At 38.6% G+C, this 20078-nt stretch overlaps 1 protein-coding gene across 8 annotated transcripts in view; it reads left to right on the forward strand.

Annotated features, from left to right (window-relative positions):
* The window catches only part of OSBPL10 (oxysterol binding protein like 10), a 245060-nt gene that overhangs the window by 103465 nt on the left and 121517 nt on the right, over window positions 1-20078 (forward strand). For 6 of the 8 annotated variants that reach the window (XM_039843466.1, XM_039843468.1, XM_039843473.1 and 3 more), the window contains one exon: window positions 17832-18023. The exons of the other annotated variants lie outside the window; for them this stretch is intronic. In XM_039843466.1, coding sequence (XP_039699400.1) covers window positions 17832-18023 — 192 coding nt within the window. The remainder of the gene's footprint in view (window positions 1-17831; window positions 18024-20078) is intronic. 8 annotated transcript variants of the gene reach the window in all.

Raw genomic sequence — 20078 nt, forward strand, 5'->3', positions numbered from 1 at the left:
CTGTGGGAGCTGTGCGGGGCCAGGCAGGGCTGGCAGGGCTTTGGCCGGGGCCTCATGGGCTGCAAGCACTCGGCCGCAGTGAGGACCCACAGCAGTGCTGCCTCCTGCCTCAGCCTGCTCTGGCCAGATGTGGACAGAGGTTCTTGCCAGCTCCCTCACTCCTGGTCAGCTAAGGTAAATGGGGGTCTCAGGAAATTGGGGAGTGGGGTTGAGGAGTACATTTACTCTTCAGCTCTCCTTCATGTATCTTTGATGAAGAAGCACTTCTCCCTTGGCACAGTGTAGACATAGCTTCCCAGAGCATCCGAGATTTCTGTACATGTGAAGCTATAAATATTCTTTCCCCCAGTGGGATGCATAGTAAAGACTGGCCAAACTTGAGGAGGTGTCTCTTTAGAATCTGATTTTTGAAATACAAAAGAATATTACTAGCGTTGATTGACTTTGAAATAAGAAAAAAAAAATCCCTGTGTTTTCTCTTATGAAGTCTTTCTGCAACTTTAGATACTGACCTTGACTAATGGCTTTGATTTGCTGGCTTTTGAAGCCAGCTTGATTCATCATGTTGTAAGTGCTTTCCTCATTATCTCAAATATCAAATAATATGCAGACACACCATTAGTGGGTACAGTTCAGGACTGAGAGTTAGGAAACTTGAGTCTTCTGATGGTTCTACCTTGACCTTGAGCTATTTGCTTTTTTTGTGCCTCAGTTTCTTATTCTGTAAAGTAGATGGAGCACTTCCAGCCGCTTGTGTTTTGCAGAGATATTGCAAGATAAGCAAATTAATACTCTTAGAAAGCCTTAATCAAAGTAGCTATTAAAATCATAGTTATAATGATGACGAATAGTGTAATTGCCAGCTTTCTATGTTGAAGGTGCCGTGAGGGTGACCTGGGTGTGCTCTGCTGCTGACCTCTGTGTTTCTGTGGGAAGAGAAGGAAGAACATCTCTTTCTCACACACACTTTGATTTGGTAGTGCAGAGTTTCTATTTGCTATTTTATATGTTCGGAAGCGCTTTGTTTCTCTCTCCATCTTTGTCCCTCCATTCTATTCTAGTCCCCACAGTAACCATTCTAGGCATACACATGTGTGCATTATTTTCAACGAGAGGGAAATGGGGCCATATTTTATAAATTGTTCTGTGACTTGTTGTTTTTCGTATTTTATGTTTGTATTTTTTACACAATCTTGGAAATCTTTCCATGCCAGTGTGTGTAAATGTGTGTGATTCTGTCATTTTTAAAAAAAGTCAGCTGCATGGTAGTTAATGGGATGCATGTGTCATAATTCTCTTAACAGCCTCTTGATGGGCATTTCTCAAATACATAATAAACCCTCATTAAAGATCAAGGCCTTTGTTATGGCGTGAAGTGGTAGGGCCAGTGAGGCCTGGAACTCCTCTACTCTTGGCTCTGTGTGCTTTAGGGTCAGTTGCTCATTCTCTCTGGGGCTCAGTTTCTTTTTTAAAAAAGTGGTTTGGGCTAGAAGGTATTCTCAGATCCTATCCAGCATTAAATGTTATAAATTCATCCTCAAATCTTGTTTACTAGTTATCTATTCCTGTAAACATCCCCAAACTTAATGTTTGATTTAAGCTTACAATTTATTTAGCTTCCAGTTATGCCAGGTATTTCTTCTGGTCTGAACCAGGTTCAACTGATCTCATTTGGGCTTGCTTGTGAACCGAACTGCAGTTAGTTCACAGGTGGGTTGGGGCCTGATAGTCTTAGCTGGCTGCTCACATGTCTGGTGGTTGGCTGGCTGTTGGCTGGGCCATTGGGGTGTAAGGGGGAAGAGACGGTCAATGAACTACATGTTCCTCATCCTTCAGCAGGCTACCCTGGGTCTGTTGACATATGGCTGGGCGGGGTTCCAACGGTAGCAAGTGTTCACCCACACTTGGGTAATGGAGGATAAATAGAAGACGTTGGTGAGAAAAAGCATGTGCACGCAGATGCAGGAGGAGAATTGGGATGGTTCATTATCCCAGAAGCTTTGGAAACTGAGCGTGCTCAGTAACATCAAAAGCTGCAGAGAAATAAGGAAGGGAAGAAAGGGAAAAAGTCTTTGTATTTGCCCCAAGGAAAGGTCAAGAGAGGTAGTGTGTTTATATTTAGCCACTAGCATTAGATTAATTGTTCCAAGTAGGATTTAAAAAATAGCCATTTTTTGTTATTGCTTCAGAGTTGCCGTCTGCAAGGCACACATCTCACCTTCTCAGTGCCTTGACCTCAGTAGGGCGAGGTTCCTCTTGAAGTCAGATAAATAATGCACAGACGAGACATGGAAACTTTCAATGGTGGCCACACAAGGACCAAAAAGATCCTGCCTGCTGCGAGTAATAGCGGTTTTGGGATCTCTGAAAAGAATTAGTTTGCCTATACCTTCCTTCTTTCTGGGACAAGTAGAACAATAGAAAATTTTAAATCTGGACTTGGAGTGATTGCTTGTGATTTTTTTCCCCTTTTAATGTGTGCTGACTAGAACTCATGCTTTGTGGCTCCTCTGGGTGAAGCATGCGAGAAGACTATTGAGCACAACTCTGTGTGTAATATAGTCAATGTTATAAGGAAATTCTGGAATAATATAATTAATTCATTAGCTTAACTTTTTTCTTATTATAAAAGTTATATAATTTATATAAGAAAATTTGGAAAATAGAAGAAAGAACAACATGGTCTCACCACTAAAGCATCCATTGTTAACAGCTTTGGATAACTTGAGCAAATATTTTTTACTCTTGTGTTGGTGGACTTCCTATTTTAATAAAATTTGAGTCATTGTTTAGAATGCCCCGTGTATATAGTTCTTATCCAATGCCCTGGGTATATAGTTCTGCTTGTATTAAGGCAAAATTAGACCAGCCTTAAAATAAAACATTTTGTTGTGCTCCATATGTATGGAATAAAAGAAGCCCATCCAGGAGAGGCAGACGGACCATGTTAGATTTGTTTGTGGAGAGTTGTCTGATTCTTAAGGCATTAATCTTTTTTTCATTTTTTTTAAAAACTGACATGAAATTCACATAACACAAAATAACCATTTTAAGGTTGACAACTCAGCGATGTTTAGTACATTCACAGTGTTGTAAGACCACCATTTCTATGTAGTTTCAAAACCAAGATAAAACCCCATGCCCGTTAAGCAGTTATTCTTCATTTCTCCCTTCCGAGTCCCTGGCAACCACCAATCTGCTTTCTGTTTCTGTGATTTTACCTATTTTGGATATTTTATATAAATGGAATTATACGATATATGACTTTTTGTGTTTGACTTCTTTCATCCAGCATAATGCTTCTGAGTTTCAACCATGATATAGATATAGGACGATTTGTTTATCCATTTACATTTGATGGACCTTTTGGCTATTGTGAGTAGGGCTGCTGTGAGTTTGTGTACTTGGACCAGTATGAGTGTCCGTTTTTGGTTCTTTTGGGTAAGACGTTAACCTTAATCCTCACTGCCTAGGTTGTAGAATACTTACGTTGAGGCCGTCCACTTATATCACGGCAGCTCACAGTTGGAACCCACACATTCTGCTTCTGCAAAGCACTTTTCTGCTTTATATTGATTTTGGTCACGATCCCAAAGATAATACATGGAGCCTCTTTTCCCCAACAGAGAGTTTTTGATGCTCTGTTACAGGAATCCTAGTTCAGCATCTTACATGTACAGTATAAAACATAAGACAGAATCTCATCAATCTTGTCACAGCTGCTCATGGGGTAAAACAATCTTATCTTGCTCTTCCTGTCAGCTGATCTGAATTCCATAGCCCCAGAAGCTACGGTCCCTGTCCTTGCCTTATCTACCCTGTCTGCTCCGAGCATCTGCATTTCATGGCTGCCTTCTTTTTTTGGTTCAGAACTGACGGTCCAGGGCTGCCAGTGACTGTGGAGCTATTGAATGTGTGACTTCCATGAGCACTGGGCACATATCCTGAAGATACTCCATCGTGAACTTTGTAATCAGTTACGCTCTATTTACAGTGTCTAGATTGGGCCCTTGTCTGGAAATTTATCTCTATATTCCTCAATATAGTTCTTGAAAGATTTGAGGAAGAAATGAAATTTGATGTCATGCCAACCGGAACTTCAGTCTATAGAGAGTAAGTCTGGGGGAAAAAGAAAAGGAGAACCAACAAATATCACAAACGACAGATTAAAGCAAACACAATACCACTTTGGTTATTGTCTGGCACCCTGCGAAACAATGTGTACCTATTGTTTTAAGTAGATTCTCCCCAGAAAGCAGATCTCAGATAATGAAGGTTTGGGTGCAGGAATGTGATCCGAGGCAAGTGGAGTAGGGAGACCAAGAAGAATGAAATAATGGAAATTGATAAAAAGACATCCAAAAAGCGTGCTGTTGTGCTGGTTACTGTTGTGGGCAATTAAAGCAGAATCCTAGTGGTCGGCCTTGTTGGAACTGTATAGAATGTGCTTCAGAATTCTCCACTCTGTGTGCAGAAGATGGTAGTAGTTACTCGCTGGCTCCCCTCATTGATCAAGGGTTGCCTCATGAGGGTGTTAACTCTTTCTTGCCCTTCCGGGTTTGCTCTTGTACCTGTCCTGCACTTGCTCTTTCAAGTTGGTTTCTGTTGACTTTCCGAATTGGCGTCCAGAGAACAGCCCCAGGTCAGAAAACAGGAGGTAAATAATATAACCGAGGCCAAGTACCAACATCTGTGCCCCACTGGTTGCCTTAGCAACTACTGGAGTTAGGAGGTGGGCCGAGAGGATGTCAAGCAGGACACACATGTGTTTGGCACATTTAATTTCCATGTCCTTCATCTGTCTCTTGGTAGCCACTGATTCTTTATCTCTCAAAGCTTCAGGAATATTCAGAATGGATAGTATACAATCATGGGGACTTTTCTCAACCTGGTTCCAAGTGAAGGTCATGTATTTGTTCCACTCCTCTGAACCTCTTTTTTTCTTTTCCACTATTTGATGGAATTAGGCCAGTTGCTCCGTTAGAGCTAATGCTACTAAATCTGTTAAAACTGTAGGAATCCAATTAGATTTTAATACAAGACTAAACCCTCTTTAAAAGAACAGATAATTTGGACTCTTCAACAGGTGGCAGGCTCTCTGGAGACAGAGAACTGAGGAAAAATCATTCATGTACTCTCATGCAGGGAGTGATCAGAGTTTAATTTTCTCCTTCATGTGCTCTAAAGTCTGTTAAAGACAGTAATAGACTGGCTCGGAAGCATTTTGAGTCCTAGAGGGAGCTATTGTATTTCTCTAACTCCTGGCAACTTCGTGTCTCCATTTCCCTTGAGGATTGGGCCATCTTCCTCCCTGTCCTGGAGTATTAACATAGAGCTGACCTGCCCAGGTATAGGCACCTGTTAGACAATGCCATTTCTCCTGTGATGAGCCCAGAAGCTCTTGGCTGAGTCATTATTTGCACATTAAATGCACATTAGTAAATTTGTGGAAACTGCTTTCTTGCAGCTCACACATTGGAGAGCAGGCCGCACTAGGTTTCAATAATCCTAGGGCTGAGGCTCCAGGAGAAGTCCTCTTAGCTGATAATTTGGAGACATTGTCCCTTAATCAAAAATAGTTAGCTAAAGCAAGGAATCATAAATATGGTATATACAGACCTTAAGCATGTATTCTGTTTTAACTTAAAATCTTCACTCACCAATTTTTAGATGTAGTTCCAAGGCCCTTTCATCAAGCATGGGTTCACTGGTAGAAATTCTGCATCTTTTTTTCTTATAGAAGTACATCTATAATGTATCACCTATAATATACCCTGTTTTGGTTTCTTTAAAGAATAGGGCAGACTCATCACAGACCCCTAGGTTTTTATAAATGGTTTCTAGTCTTTTGTAATTATCATGCCCACACCTAATTCAACAGCAATTTTTAGCGATTCACTTATTGATATTTTTCAAGTCATGTAACTTAGTTCTATAAAGACAATTACTTTTCATGTTTATATTTTATCAGCTTATTATTTAAATTATGCAATTAAAATAATAAGTGTTCCAGCATAAGTAGAGTAGGGACTAAATACAGTTGTTTTTTTGTAGACACTCAGCTGGTGGGAGCAGAGGTATGCAGGGATGGTCAGAGAGAGGCTACAAGCCATGTGCAGTCAACAGCCTGTGTGTGTCAGTTGGGGTTATGGAAGGAATGAAAAGTGGTGGGAAATCCAAGTAGTCAGTTACATTGAGGACATTGAGAACATTTACTACAGCTTTTCTGAGTCTGCTACCTGATATCCTGAGGTTGGGCAATGCGAAAAGCCTCATGTATAAAATGGCCTGAATCTCTTCAGGATTGCTTCTAATGACTCCATCCACGTACTTGCTGCATGGAAATTATCGGCACCCATGGAAGTCCTATGCACTTCGAGCTTTGCTGGATATTTATCTGATGGTCCAGGTTCTGTAAATTTTAGTGATTAGAATGAAAGGGGATGAGTACTTAAACCACTTACACTTCTAATGATTCCTGTCTTAAATTCTTTGGTGAAAATTGAGAGATCTGAGTGAGGTTCTTTCCTCTGTGATCCAGAAATTAGTTGTAAGCAAAAAATAATAATAAGTAATAAAATTCTTGTTGGCTCTGTGTACTTGTCAAATCCTGTGTCTGGATTCAGAAAAATCCAAGATGCACAATCTATGTTCCTTTGTGTCTTAAATATAAGCCTAGTGCAGTGTTAGTGTAAGCTTGTGAGTCTACGGTTTGTTTCTACTTTGGCAAGAAGTGCCTTGGGGAGAATTAGGAAGGGTTGTGGGTGTATGATATACCTGTGTATGTGTTACATACATGTAAAAAGTGCAGAAAAGAGGAAGGCCAAGAGCTATAGCTTCTAAGGGTCTGGTCACATGTACCATTTTCAGGAAAATGTCCTAATTAAAGCTAAGCTTATAAGGTTTCTGCAGCTTCCTGTGGCTATCACCTCCCACAGAGTTATTACTAAGGTACTATTTACTCACCTTCCCTGAGTTATTAGCAAATCTTGCATTTCCGTTTTAACTTCATCAGTAATAGCAAGGTGGAGATAAGTCATTAGCGGGATTTGTTTCACAGATCCTGGAGGATTCTGCATGCAGCTGAGGCATGTTGGCAGTGGTGCGATTGAATTTTTTTTAGTGTGCAGCTTTCTGAAACACAAGTAGGAGTGCCCTTTGAGCTTCATGCTTTTGTGCCTGAGCATTTGAGAAAGAGATAATGATCTCTGAGTAGATAGGAGCGCTTCTGTCAGAGATTAGTTATTGATTGTAAGAAAATCAAATTTGCTTCTTGAAATGTTCTGCCTTAGAATTGCATTGGCCTTTTCATCCCCACGGCTGGTTTGACCCTCTGGTAGGTGACAGAAGTTTAAACATAAAATAAGAACCCTTTTCCACCATTTTATGGAGTGATCATTTATAGAACTCCTTGAAATGCAGTCTCCTTTTGTTCTGTGATTCATTTCTGGCAAAAAGTATCTTCTGGGTTGATTACATTGAGATGTGAGAATAGAGAGTGGAATAAATCATGAAATGCCCGTCTTCAGGGCAGTAGCAATATAATTTTACCATGAAAATTATCTAATAGAGATGATACATGCTATGTAGACAATATGTAAATTGTATGCAAATGACTAACACCTGACTATGGCCCTGAGGGAAAAAGCTTATTGGATCCCATTGTTCTAATTGGCTCATCATTCTGGGTGTCTGAATCAGCCCCGGGTGATACCAGATACTCTGGCTTGCATGGCAATTGTCTGTAATTTCTAATTCAGTCTGTTACCTTTCTGACCTCAACTCTTAACTGCTCTGTGCCTTGCTCACTTCCACCCGGCCATGCTATCCTCTTTGCTCAGACATTGCAGGGCCATGGCACCTGTTGAGTTTCTACCCAAAATGCTCTTCCCCAGATGTCAGCATGGCTCCCTCCTTTGCTTCTTCAGGTCTTTAAATCAAATGTCATCTTCTCGTGAGGCCTTCCCTGCCAACCTATCCAAAGTTGGAAAGCCCGCCCACCTTTCTCTCTGCTTTATGTTTTTACATATCTCCGTTTTATGTTATCATGTAATCGAAAACACTTTGTATTTTACTGATTTACTTATTTTGATCTCTTTACCAGAATGCCACTTCCATGAAGTGGGGATATTTGTCTGTTTCAGTCATTATTATATCCCAATTGCCTAGGGCAGTGCCTGGCACATAGTAGATGCTTAGGAAATACTTGGGTCTCTGAAGAATGTGTGTTGGTTGCTTTTTGGACATTTTGTGTTTACTTATAATTAAATGTGGGTGGTGTATCATTTCTAGACTCTTCTGTCTCTTGGAAAAGGAGAGGAGATACTGAGTCATGGTTGGTATTTTTAAAATTAGGTTTTCAGGGAAGGAACAGTGGTTTTAGACAGTGGTTAAAATTGAGGTTGGGAAAATTCATTGCTCTCAAGTAGTTATTGCAGTGATAGCATTTGCAAGGTGAGGTCCTTTATCAGCACACACCGTGGCTAGTTAGACACAATCCCTGGCCCAGGGAAGGTCATAGTGTAGGGTAGACAGGAAGGCATAGACAGATGACTCATGTATAAAATACATTAAGTGCTATGAGTGTGAATAGCATTTAATCTTTGACATCTGTAGATATACTATCAAACATGATCCCCGCCATCATGGATAATTGATTAAAACATTTAAATCAATGTATTTTATCTTCACCTATTTAATCCTTAATGAATTTACTGTTTAATTGTTTAAGAATTAGTGTGTTGTATGGGACTTTGATATTAAAAAGTACCCTCCCACCCCCAAATGCTAACCAAGCTACCAGTTATGGTATTCAACAAAGAGTTGTGGTGACTTTTTTGGAGCTCAGTTGACGAGAGTGAGTGAATCACCTCTAGCAGCAGTGTCATGGCTAAGCATGGACTCAGGAGCAAGCTTGTATGGATTTGAATCCCAGCTCTGTTCTTTCCTAGCTGTGGGACATGGGGAAACATTGAATCTCTCTGTGCCTCATTTGCCTCATCTGTGAAATGGGAAATTGTAGTACCTATCTCACGGGATTATAAAGAGGATTAAATGATTTAAGGCATAGTACTTAAAACAGTTCATGGCACACCGTATCATGCAACTGTTAACTATTATAAATATAAAGTTATTACTATTATTATTGGATCATGGCAAAGTCATCAGCCCTAACAAGGCCTTCTTTTAAAAGTTTTTTTTAAAAAAACTCTTATGATTGTTTTCTTCTCTGCTCTCATTCTTCTTGTCCCTGTTGAGCATAAATTCCCTGGATATATCTTGGTCTTTGTTTGTCTATTCTGTTTTTTAAATTTATGTAAGTGGTATTGTCCTGCAGATCTTATATTTTCTTTTAAAACTTGTCTAACTCAGCAGTATGTTTTAATTTTTGTCAATGCTGCTGTACTTACCTCTAAGTCATTACTTGTAACTGACATATGTATACATTTTATTTATACATGCTGATGTACACCTTGAAAGCTTGAGGATCGTAGGAAACATAGATATGTATTTTCACTAAATTCTGCTGTGTTGCTGTCAAAATGACTACAGCAGTTTGCTCTCCCGATAGCAATACGGAAGGTCCCAGTAGCTTTATATCCTTGTCATTATTTGGTGGTGTTTCACTCTTTAATATTGGCAAATCTGGTGTGTGTAGAATCTCCCTAGTTATTTTAATTTGTATTTCTCTGATTGCCTTGATATACTCGTTAGCCATTCATGGTTCTCCTTCTGTACATAGCCTGTTTGCCCAATTTCTATAGTGTTTTCTGGCTTCTATTTGTAGGAGCTCCTTTTATATTCTCGTATTATTAATCCATTTTCTCCCAGTGTCCACACATTTGTTAATTTTGTCCAAAGTGTCATTCTTGAATAGAAACTCTTATTTATAGTATAGTCGAGTCTATTAAATGTTCAACTTGAGATTTGCACTTTTGGTCTTTTTAAGAAATGGTCTCCTACATTTAGAGTCACATAGGTAGTCTGCATTTCTTTTGTTAGCGTTATGGTTTTACTTTTTACATTTAGCCTTGTACCTTTGTATATGCTGTGAGGTACAGAGCCCGCTTTATTTTCGCTCTTCCCAATATCATTCTCTCCACTGGTATATGGTGCCGCCTCTGTAATATACCAGTTTCTCACATGTACTTAAGTATGGTTTTATGCCTTTTCTCGTTTTTACTCTAGTTACTTGTTCCTGCATGAATACCACATAATCATCATGGCTTTGTTGTTCATTAACGTTTATATCTGGTAATAGGATGAATCTTTTTCTTTTTTCAAAATTAACTTGGTCCTTCACAGATCTTTCTTCTTCCATTCCTATATTAGAATAAACTTACTGACTTGCTCAAAAAATCCTGCTGAATTTTGTATTAGAATAATCATATAATAATTTGGGAGAACTGACATCTTTACCATATTAAGTTATCCTGTTCTTTAACCTGTATCTGCTCCTCCATTTCCTCAATTTTTCATCGATTTCTTTGCATAGATTTAAAAAATCTTCTCCACAAAGGTCTTATGTATTTTTTATTGGATTAGTGCCTATATATCAGTCATTGTTGCTATTGTGAGCCTCTTCTTTTCTACTGTATTTCCTAGTTGGTTATTGTTGATACTGAAGAACGCTGTTGACTTGTCTAAATTCATCATACATCTGGCAACGTTGCTGGACTCATCCATTTTATTTCTTTTTATTTTTTGTAAAATGATCACATCTATGGTCAGCACCATTTTTTGTTCCTTCCCTTCCTTCTACCTCTTCTGTTTTCCTGTACTATTTTATTGACTAGTGCCTCCAGAACTATGTTAAACGTCATGATATTAGAATCCTTATGTTTTTTCTAAATCTAAAAGCAATGAAGCTAAAATTTCTGTATTAAATATAGTGGTTACTCTTATTTTTGGTATATAATTAAGTCAAGGAAACTTTTTCTTAGTCCTTTCAGATTTTCTATTAAAATGGCAATTTTGGGCATTAATGAGTGTTTGCAGACAAACATCATACATAAAATAAAATAATTTTCTTTGAGGATCTGCAATTCCAAGAAATTCTCCTGCTTTCAAGGGAGTACTGTGTGTATATTTTTAGGATGATAGGTGAAGTAGGTTGAAGTTTATCAAGAGGAAAGGTAAAAATGTATAATATCAGCTTTCTTCCTTTCTATCAAATATTTTAATGTTTATCTTGTGTTAGACACTATTTTAAATAACTAGGTTTCCATTGAGTTGAGAAGGGCCATCTAGTAGAGGCGCTGAGTGTCTAGCTAGGCTCTTTTAGTTGAATCTTGAGTAAGACGTGATTTGGGCCCTATTTTGGTATGTTTCACTTTACCTTTTTGAGGCTGTAGTTTTGTAGATCTGTAAAAGGAGACGACTAGACCTGAGGTTCCTTTAGCTTGAAATTCCATAGTTCTGTAGCATGTGAAATGGAGAGAATTGGGCTTGTTCAGTAGAAAGAAGGCATCTTCACGCTTTCAGAATATCGAAAGGATCCTTGGAACTTGGAATTGCAAGGTCCCACGCAAAGGATGTGGATGGAAGGTACAAAGGCTGAGAGGGTAGATGTGTGGAAGGTTTTGAAATTGCACATAACCACTTCTAGGTGGATCTGGAAGCCGGCAATAGCTAGAGAAGTGGGGGAAAAAAGGTGCTTTGTGATAATGGGGCCAAGCGCGTGAGACCAGTGCTTTAAGCCCATTTTGGACCTTTGAGCTTGACCTAGACCAAAGCTGGGCCATAGTATAGGTTAGGGATTCTGGAGTGGTTGGATTAGCTGTTAGAGAAGATTCAGCAGAATTTATTTGGGTGCTGAAAATTTTGGGAGGAAAGGCAAGCCAAAAATGTTAAATTTTCTTTCTATTTGGAGGAAATGGAAATATGTATGCATTTGTTTGCACTGATTTTTTTCAAAGACCTAGCATTTGCATGCATAATCATGGTTTTAGTATAGTATGTTTAGAAGTAGGCTAGAGACTGACTCTGTGGGGAAAACTGCTGTTTTTCCTTTGCACAGATGTTTGCACGCATTTGTGTGTGTGTGTGTGTGTGTGTGTGTTTGAGAGGTTATCAGTTTAAAGTTAGTGGAAAATGTGTAAGATATGTTGAAGATTTGCAGATGACAAGGGAAGAAATACCCTAGGTTTGTAACTTAAAGTTGAAACTCCTATTTTTGCAAGAAGATAGGAATTTGGAAAAAAAGAGCTACATATAATTTTGAAAAGTTGATCATGGGAATGAACTTGGAAATTGTCCCAGTTTTAAAAATTTTATTTCTACTTTAATTCTGTTTTAAGCTTGAGATAACAGAATATTAAGAAACAACAACAAAGCAAGGAAAATGAAAAGATCCTTATAAAGCTATTATAACAGCAGAATGGATTTATTAAAAAAATACTCCACATTTTATTCAGATGTTGACTTCCAGGAATATGAAATTTTGAATAATTTTAAGTCCCTGAATATACTATTTTGAAAACTGTTATACTTTTCCTTTTTTCTTGATCTCGAGGTATGTTTACTTTTGGAAGAAAAGGAATAAGTTTTTTTGCTTAGCTTTCACATATTTCGAAATGGTACATTAAGTTTTTTTTAGAGGAAGAGAGAAATGTAATGAAATGGTTTTAGTTGGTTAAATTTGTTTTTCATAATACATAACCAGGCTGTTTTGATTTTTCTGCCTCCCTTAGGCTATTTTATTCTGAAAGAGTGTCTTTTTTTTTTTTTTACTGTAAATTCAGGGAAGCCAGGAAAATATGCTCAAAATCAAATGTCGTTTGAATGCTGTTATAATTAATTGATCTTTAGCAATTTCTCTCATCAGAAACGTTTTCTACAGAAGTAGTTGCCACAAATGTATATTCAAGATATTTCCCCGTTACTTCTTTTCAGCATTTTAATTTCAGCTTCAATAAGTCTATTATAAACTTTTGATACATGTTTTAAGAGATTTTTTAGGACTAGCTAATTATCTTTTCAATTTGGGGTTTTGTATTTTATTCCAAACTATTAATGGAATAAAATGCTTATATTTAAACTCGTTCTTCTTGTTTAGTACCCATGCAGTATTGGAATAATCTACTGGGACTTTGCCTTCTGCAACAGAATGGTTTTCGAAAATGTGAAATTTTTTTTAAGAAAGTGATAAGGCTATGTCTGTTTAAGGCTCTGTTGACAAAAACAACCTTTAAGTCCATGTAATATCTGACTCTGGGACCACGTGCCCCTTCGACTTCCTTGGTGCCCAAAGGCCTCATTTTTATTAATTTACGAATGCTAATGATGACACTACATGCTTACTATGTGGCATATTTTCACCTCCCTTTCCTCATTCCATTCTCAAACAACCCAATGAGGTCGGGAGTATCAAAATTTTAGAAATGAAAATGCCGCATTATTTTCCTAAGCCATGTAGCTTATGAGTGGTAGAGCCCCAATTTGAACTCAGGACACTGACTAGAAACTGTGCTCCTCGTCACTCCCCACACGCCCTCGTAGGACCAGATCCTCTTGCTACTCCTCTAGACACTGGAATGGTATGAAGCCTCTGCCTGACTCAGAACTCCATTTCCCTGGCTGGACGTATTCTTTCTAGTGCTTTCTCTCCCTTTCCAATCACGCATTTCCTTCATGCCAGTTTTGGTTAGTAAATACTAAGAGTATGTGTGGTGTTTGTCCCTTCCTGGAAACCTTGGGAAATTTTGGAATCCAATGAAGAGTGTAGGGAAAAATCAAGAGGTTGTTAAGTATCATGAAACCTGATTGCACATTGAGCGCCTGGGTGGGATTCGAGCTTCAGCACTTGGCCTTTCCTGCTACCATATCCTCTTTTTTGCTACCATCCCATTTATCAGGCAGGTGCTTGCTGAGGGAGAGGACATATAGGGTGGTTTTCCTAGGGTAAGAGTGGATCTTATTCCTGAATAGAAATGGTTACCCTTGACTCAGAATTTTCCACAGATGGCACACTTGGTATTTCTAGTCGCCCCCCTAGAAATATTGAAGTAAATATTTGGAGCAAAACTCTGCCATGTTGTTCCTCAAACTCTGATAATATTTGATCTGAAATTAGTAGCAAAGATGTGTATGTGTGACATCTAAGCACAAACCCTGGAAATTTTAGACAGGCTGTGTTTTGGAAAGACTGTGCTGATTTATAGTTAAATCAAAAATTTCTCCAGTTACATATATATAAGGTTCTTTAAAAGGCAGTTTGCTGCCTCTTCTCTCTTTTTCTCCTTGTGTCTGATGACCAATGGGATTTACCAAGAGCGAGACTCTTTTGCTTATTTTACCCTGAGAGGAGGCATGGGTGTGAGATAAACCATGAAAATCCCACAGTTAATGGGAAATTAAAGGTTTTTCAACTCACATTTACTGCTTGTGAATTCAAGTGACAGCCATTAAATAATGATCACGGGGTTAGACATCCACAGTGGAATAATTTGGCTTCTGGGTGAATTTCCTGATTTATTGCCGTTTACGGTGATATTGTTCCAAGCACAGGCGCCTGTTCCTGAGCGGTCGTCTTCTCTCGTTTCTGATGGGTTCTCATTCTACTCAGAATCTAGAGGTGTCCCCCCCTCCCTGCAGTCTTGCAATTTACTTGCTGACCACACAGGTTCCCTAGTAAGTATTTAAATGATATTTTGGGCTTCATCACCACTTTGATTCTGTATAAAATAAAAAGCAGATCAGTGACTGCTTATGATTTTGTGCTGAATGACTTCCTCCCATTTTAAAAATCAATAAGGCCTACATCGATCAAGTTTTAAGTGATGTAAGGAAAGAAACAAACTCTGACCAGGCCGCTCCCACATGTCAGGCACCACGCTAAGCATTTTATGTGCACGATCTAATTTAATCTTCACGATGGCTCTTAAGGGTCAATAGTATCATTCCTATTTTAAAGATTAGGAAATTGATGCTTAATAAGAAAGCTTAAATAACTCACCTGAGGTCACACAGCTAGAACCTGGTGGAGCTGGGGGACTGAACCTTGTCTGTCTGGTTTCAAAGCCCAGTGAAAAATCTGCCTTTTCTTGGGTGGGAATAAGTCTCCCGAAGAATCAAAATGTATTTTAGTAGACTCTAAATGCTTTGGCAAGTTGACTGTCATTAAGAGATTAAAGAAATAGCTTCTTTTCTCTTCTACGTGCCAAGTGCAAAGATTGAAGCTGAAAGTGGGTGATTGGTGTTTTTCATTGTGATCAAGGTATGTGTAATTCTTAGATCACAGATTTCCCCAGATATCTATAAACAAGGTTATTTAAAAGCAATACACTGCTTCTGAACTACATCAGCATTTCTAATAATTATATCTAAGTTTCAGATCCAGAGAACCTTTATAAGCTACTGTGGGTACTGCGGGATAATGTACAATGCTGATTTCTACCCAGGCTCCCACTCCGCTTCCCAACCTTTTGGTGATTTGTAAAATTACAGACTATTAACATTTAACAAGTTTTAGAGCTGTGACTGTTATGTGAGGCAGAGGGTAAGACCGCTTTGAACTCACTGGGTTGCTTTGTGCACTGCGGCCCTGTTTTTCCCTCCATCCCAAATCCTGCTCAGGCTTTAAGTCTTTCACCCTCAGAACAGCCTTCTGTGATGAAGTCAACTCTCATTGATCTTTTTCTCACTTCATTGGCATTTTCTGGCTGTATTGCCAAATTAGCACCTTGTTATGTACTTCCTTACTCTTTGAGAGAGCGTGTGTGTGTATTTCTGTATCAGTGTCTGTGCATCTTACATCCCTAACAATACCGTAAGCATCTATGGTGAAAGACATCTCATTTCTTCTTGATACCATGCAGTAGATATTCTTATTGGCACATGGTAGGTGTTCAGTAAATATTTGATAATCGAAATACCAAAACTGTCATGAATCCAACATGTCATCTGTCTTAAGTTGAAATGAAGTATAAGAGCATTTAGAATGTAAATTTTAAAGAGACTTTTAAAATTTTTGGATAGGTGGTATATCACATCAAAATGAAAGAATATTAAAAAAACAAACCATACAGTGAAAAACCTCGCTCTATCTCTGCTCCTACTCTCTCATTCCCTGCTTCTCTACTAATAAGTAGCAGCTTTTTTTTTTCGTTTTGTGTGTATACTTCTAGAATATTTTTTGTTTTAAACAAATGACAGTAAAAGTACTCATTTTTCACATTTTGACACAGAACTTTGCATATTGTAGACTAATTCTGCACCTTGCTTTTTTCATATAACTCTATAATTTTGGAGATATTTTTTTTCCAGACCAGCTCAGAGACCTTTCTCATTATTCTCTTCCAGCTTGGTAGTATTACATTATGTAGGTGTACCATCATTATGTAGGTGTACCATCATTTTTTTAACCTGTGCAATACTGATGGACATTTGGGTTGTTTCCCATCCTTTGCCACTAAACATTCTGCTGCAGTGACTAATGGGGACATATGCCATTTCACTTGGGGACAGGGGTATTGGAGGATACAGTCCCAAACAGGGCATTGGTGGATCACAGAGAAATGCATTTGTAATGCCTGTAGGTACTGCCAAATCACCCTCACAGGTTCGTGCCACCTTATGCTCCCAAAGACTTGTTTCTCTATGGTCCTGTCAACAAGTTGTATACTCGAACTTGGATTTTTGCCAATCTGATGAGTGAAAGATGGTATCAAAATGCGATTCGAATTTATATTTATCTTATGAGTACAGTTGACCATGTTTTCATGTGGTTTAATGGGCATTTATCTTTTTTTGTGAACTGTCCACATCTTGCCCTATTTTAATAGTTTGCTGTTTTTATCAATTTCTAGGAATTATATTTCTAATTATTAATTAGAATGATGAGTCTTTTGACTGTGAAACAAGTTGAAAATATTTTTCCTAGTTTATCGTTTGCCTCTTTTGGTAGTGGGAGTAAGTCTTTAAAATTTGTTTCTGGTGCAGAAGTTTTCAGTTTTTAGATAATGAAATTTATCGAGCTTTTCTTATATGGCTTTTGGATTTTGAGGTGTTAGGTCTTCTCCACCCCAAGGCTACATGTTTTCTTATCATTCTTTTTGTTTTGTTTTGATTTTCATTTTTCTTTGATCCATTTGGGATCTGTGATCTGAGAGATGAATCCAACTTCGTTTTTCAGATGGCTGCCCAGTTATCTCAATACCAGTTATTGAAAAATTCTTTTCCACTGAGCTGAGATGTCATCTTTATCACATACTAAATCATTTGGATGAAATATAAACACTGCACTAACAAATAGGGATGATTTAGTACATTAATTCATACAGCAAACATTTATTAAGCACTTAATAAATTCAGCAATCATTATGTGCCAGGTCTTGGGGATATAAAGATGAGTTTGAAAGAATCTCTTAAGAAAGTAGCGGGACAATGAATGTAACCCCGATGCATGGAATAAGAGCAGTGGAGAGGCCGAGACAGACAGGGAGAAGCTTCACACAACAGAGAACACTGAGCTGAGCCTTGAAGGCTCATCTGAAGTTTGCCAGCCAGGAGGGAGGAGGACATTCTAGGAGGAGGAGCTAATAAACGCAGAGGTGCACAGATCCAGGAGACTCTGAGTAGCTAGTTCTTCATGGCCATAATGTGGGGCAGAAGACAGTTGGGGATGAGACCAGAGGCTGGTTAATGGAAATCATCTCTCAGGTGAGTGAGTGCAGGTTTGGGGCATGAGGTGTTGTTGTACCTCCTCCATGCCTTCATTCCGCTAAAACAGATGAAGGGGAAAGATTAAGAGGTCCAGAATAAATGGAAGCCAACACTTAGCTGTGTTCTACAGGTCGGTTGTTGAGTTTTGACACTGTTGCTTATTCTAGACTACTCCAAGCTCCCGAAGCCGAAGTCTCACTTTGCTCCCCCATGGAACACCCTGTTCTGCGTCTCCCTGTAGCCAGAGACACCTCAGCGCGGGGGCCCCCGGTGTTGTCACAATCACGCATCACAAGTCGCCTGCAGCTGCCCGAAGAACCAAGAGTCAGTATTCCGGCCAGCTTCATGAAGTCAGAGAGGTAGGCTTTGCTCTCCTACTAGGTTAAGTGGTCCATGGGAGTTGAGGGCTGCGACCGTTGCTCTGCCAGCTTCTCTTTGTACCATCTTCATTACAGAGACAGAGAGAGAGGACCAGCAGTGAATGTCCCACCCACGCAGCAGTGACAATCCCTCCTCTTTTTAAAAAATAATTATTATTTCTGTTTCTTAGGTTAAGTGAGTTGTTAGGAGACCTCTGTCAAAGCTCGGAAAGCAGAGAAAGCAAGCTGACAGAGACATGGATGTCAGCGGAAGTATAATCAAAGGCTCCATGCTCATAGCAAAGAATAGACAGTACAAAATCATGGGCAGTCCGAAAGAAATTGAGGGTGTTTCGAGACTCTGGAAGCTTTAGGCCTATAGCTTTTCTCCCTCTTTTCTGCCCTGCTTTCCTTTATGAAGTGCTTACCTCTTCCCCACCATCACAGACATGCTCCAGGAGTAGGGTTGGGTAGTAAAAAGGACACTGTCCTTGGCTTCAGAAGACTGTTGCTTGAAAGCAAGTCTTTTAACAGCTTCGAATCTGAGCATCTGCACCTGTAACATGGAGGTAACCCAGGCCATACCAATCCCTTAAGGAGGATTCAAGGCTCCTTTGTGATCACACACATGAAGTCCCTCCACCTGGGAGTGCCTGGTCAACACGTATGGGGCTGTGTTTTGTTTTACTTGTGATACACTGGGAGTTCATCACTTTGGGGGGGCCTGAGTCTTCAGGTTTCACATCATCCTTTGCAGCTATTATGGAGAACAGACTATATAAAATAAATGATGTGGATCTTGGTTGTCTAACTTCTGTTGAGTGCTGAGGCTTCTTATCTGCTGCTGACCTGTGTATAGACCAGCTTGTCCTCTTAGCTAGCAGATCTTGTCCTGTGTCAAGCAGGAGAATGGGACTCCTAGAATAGGGTCTTGGGTCTACTTGCGTCAACCTGCATCTTATTTTATTTTAAAAATGTCACGAGGCAAGTAGTGCTATGTCGACTATCTTGGTGTGATTCTAGTCTAGGATAGAAAATCTGAAATCTTCTGAACCAAATCTGTAGATGCAAATGAAAGATTTTTTTCTTGATAGATTTATACATGTGCATACACTTTTTTGCCTAATAAAAAAAGTGCCAAATCGTATACTTCCTTTGAAATAGTCACTCTGATGATAAAAAAATTGAGTATGAGTCTACATTTGCTACATTGGATGATACGAGGAATGGTTGTACATATGTGTATATTGTTTTTCATTTTTTTCATAACACCATTACAAAAATCTGTATCATGGAAAAACTTTGAATGTACACAGAGTAGAATAGAATAATGGTACCCATCATCCAACTTAAACAATTCCAACCTTCTATTCTTGTTTTATCTATTTATCATCTCTTTTCCACTACCACTTTTTTTTTTGTTGATTGGGTATTTTAAGGAGATCTTAAATATTTTATCGTTTTAGCATTGCCAGTAAATGCTTCAATATTTAACAAAGACTTAAAAAAACCGCAATACCATTGTGGCACTTTCATGGAAACCTCATTGCAGAAATTTTTTTCTGTAAGTATTTTAGAGACTATAACCTTAAAAAAAAAAAAAAGGCAAATTGAAAGTTCTTGATATTTTAAGAATTATTTTAATTCTATTATAATGAATCTCTGATAGACTTACTGTTGTAAGTGATAAGAGGCTTTGTACATATGAAAAAAATTGGGGTGCTTGTGTTTGATGAGCAGTGGCTTAAATAAAAGTTGAGGTACTTTACTTGATTTTTAATAGCATTTGATTCAATATAATGCCAGAATCTTTCAACCTTCATTTTTTAAAGTCAAGTTTTTAAGAGTAAAAGTATGTTCTTTGTATATGTGTGTATAAAAACATTGATTATATAAAGTACATAATGCAAGTTTACATTGCAAAAGAAGTCTAAAGAAGAAAATCAGAATTACCTATAATCCTACCTGTTAATCTTTCAGTGAATTCACTTGGTGAGGTTTTTTTCTGTATTTGTTACATACATAGATACGTGAAAGGTCATATAGTGTAATCTA

This window comes from Pteropus medius, unplaced genomic scaffold (assembly GCF_902729225.1).
Source record: "Pteropus medius unplaced genomic scaffold, Ma_sr-lr_union100, whole genome shotgun sequence".
Lineage (NCBI taxonomy): Eukaryota > Metazoa > Chordata > Mammalia > Chiroptera > Pteropodidae > Pteropus > Pteropus medius.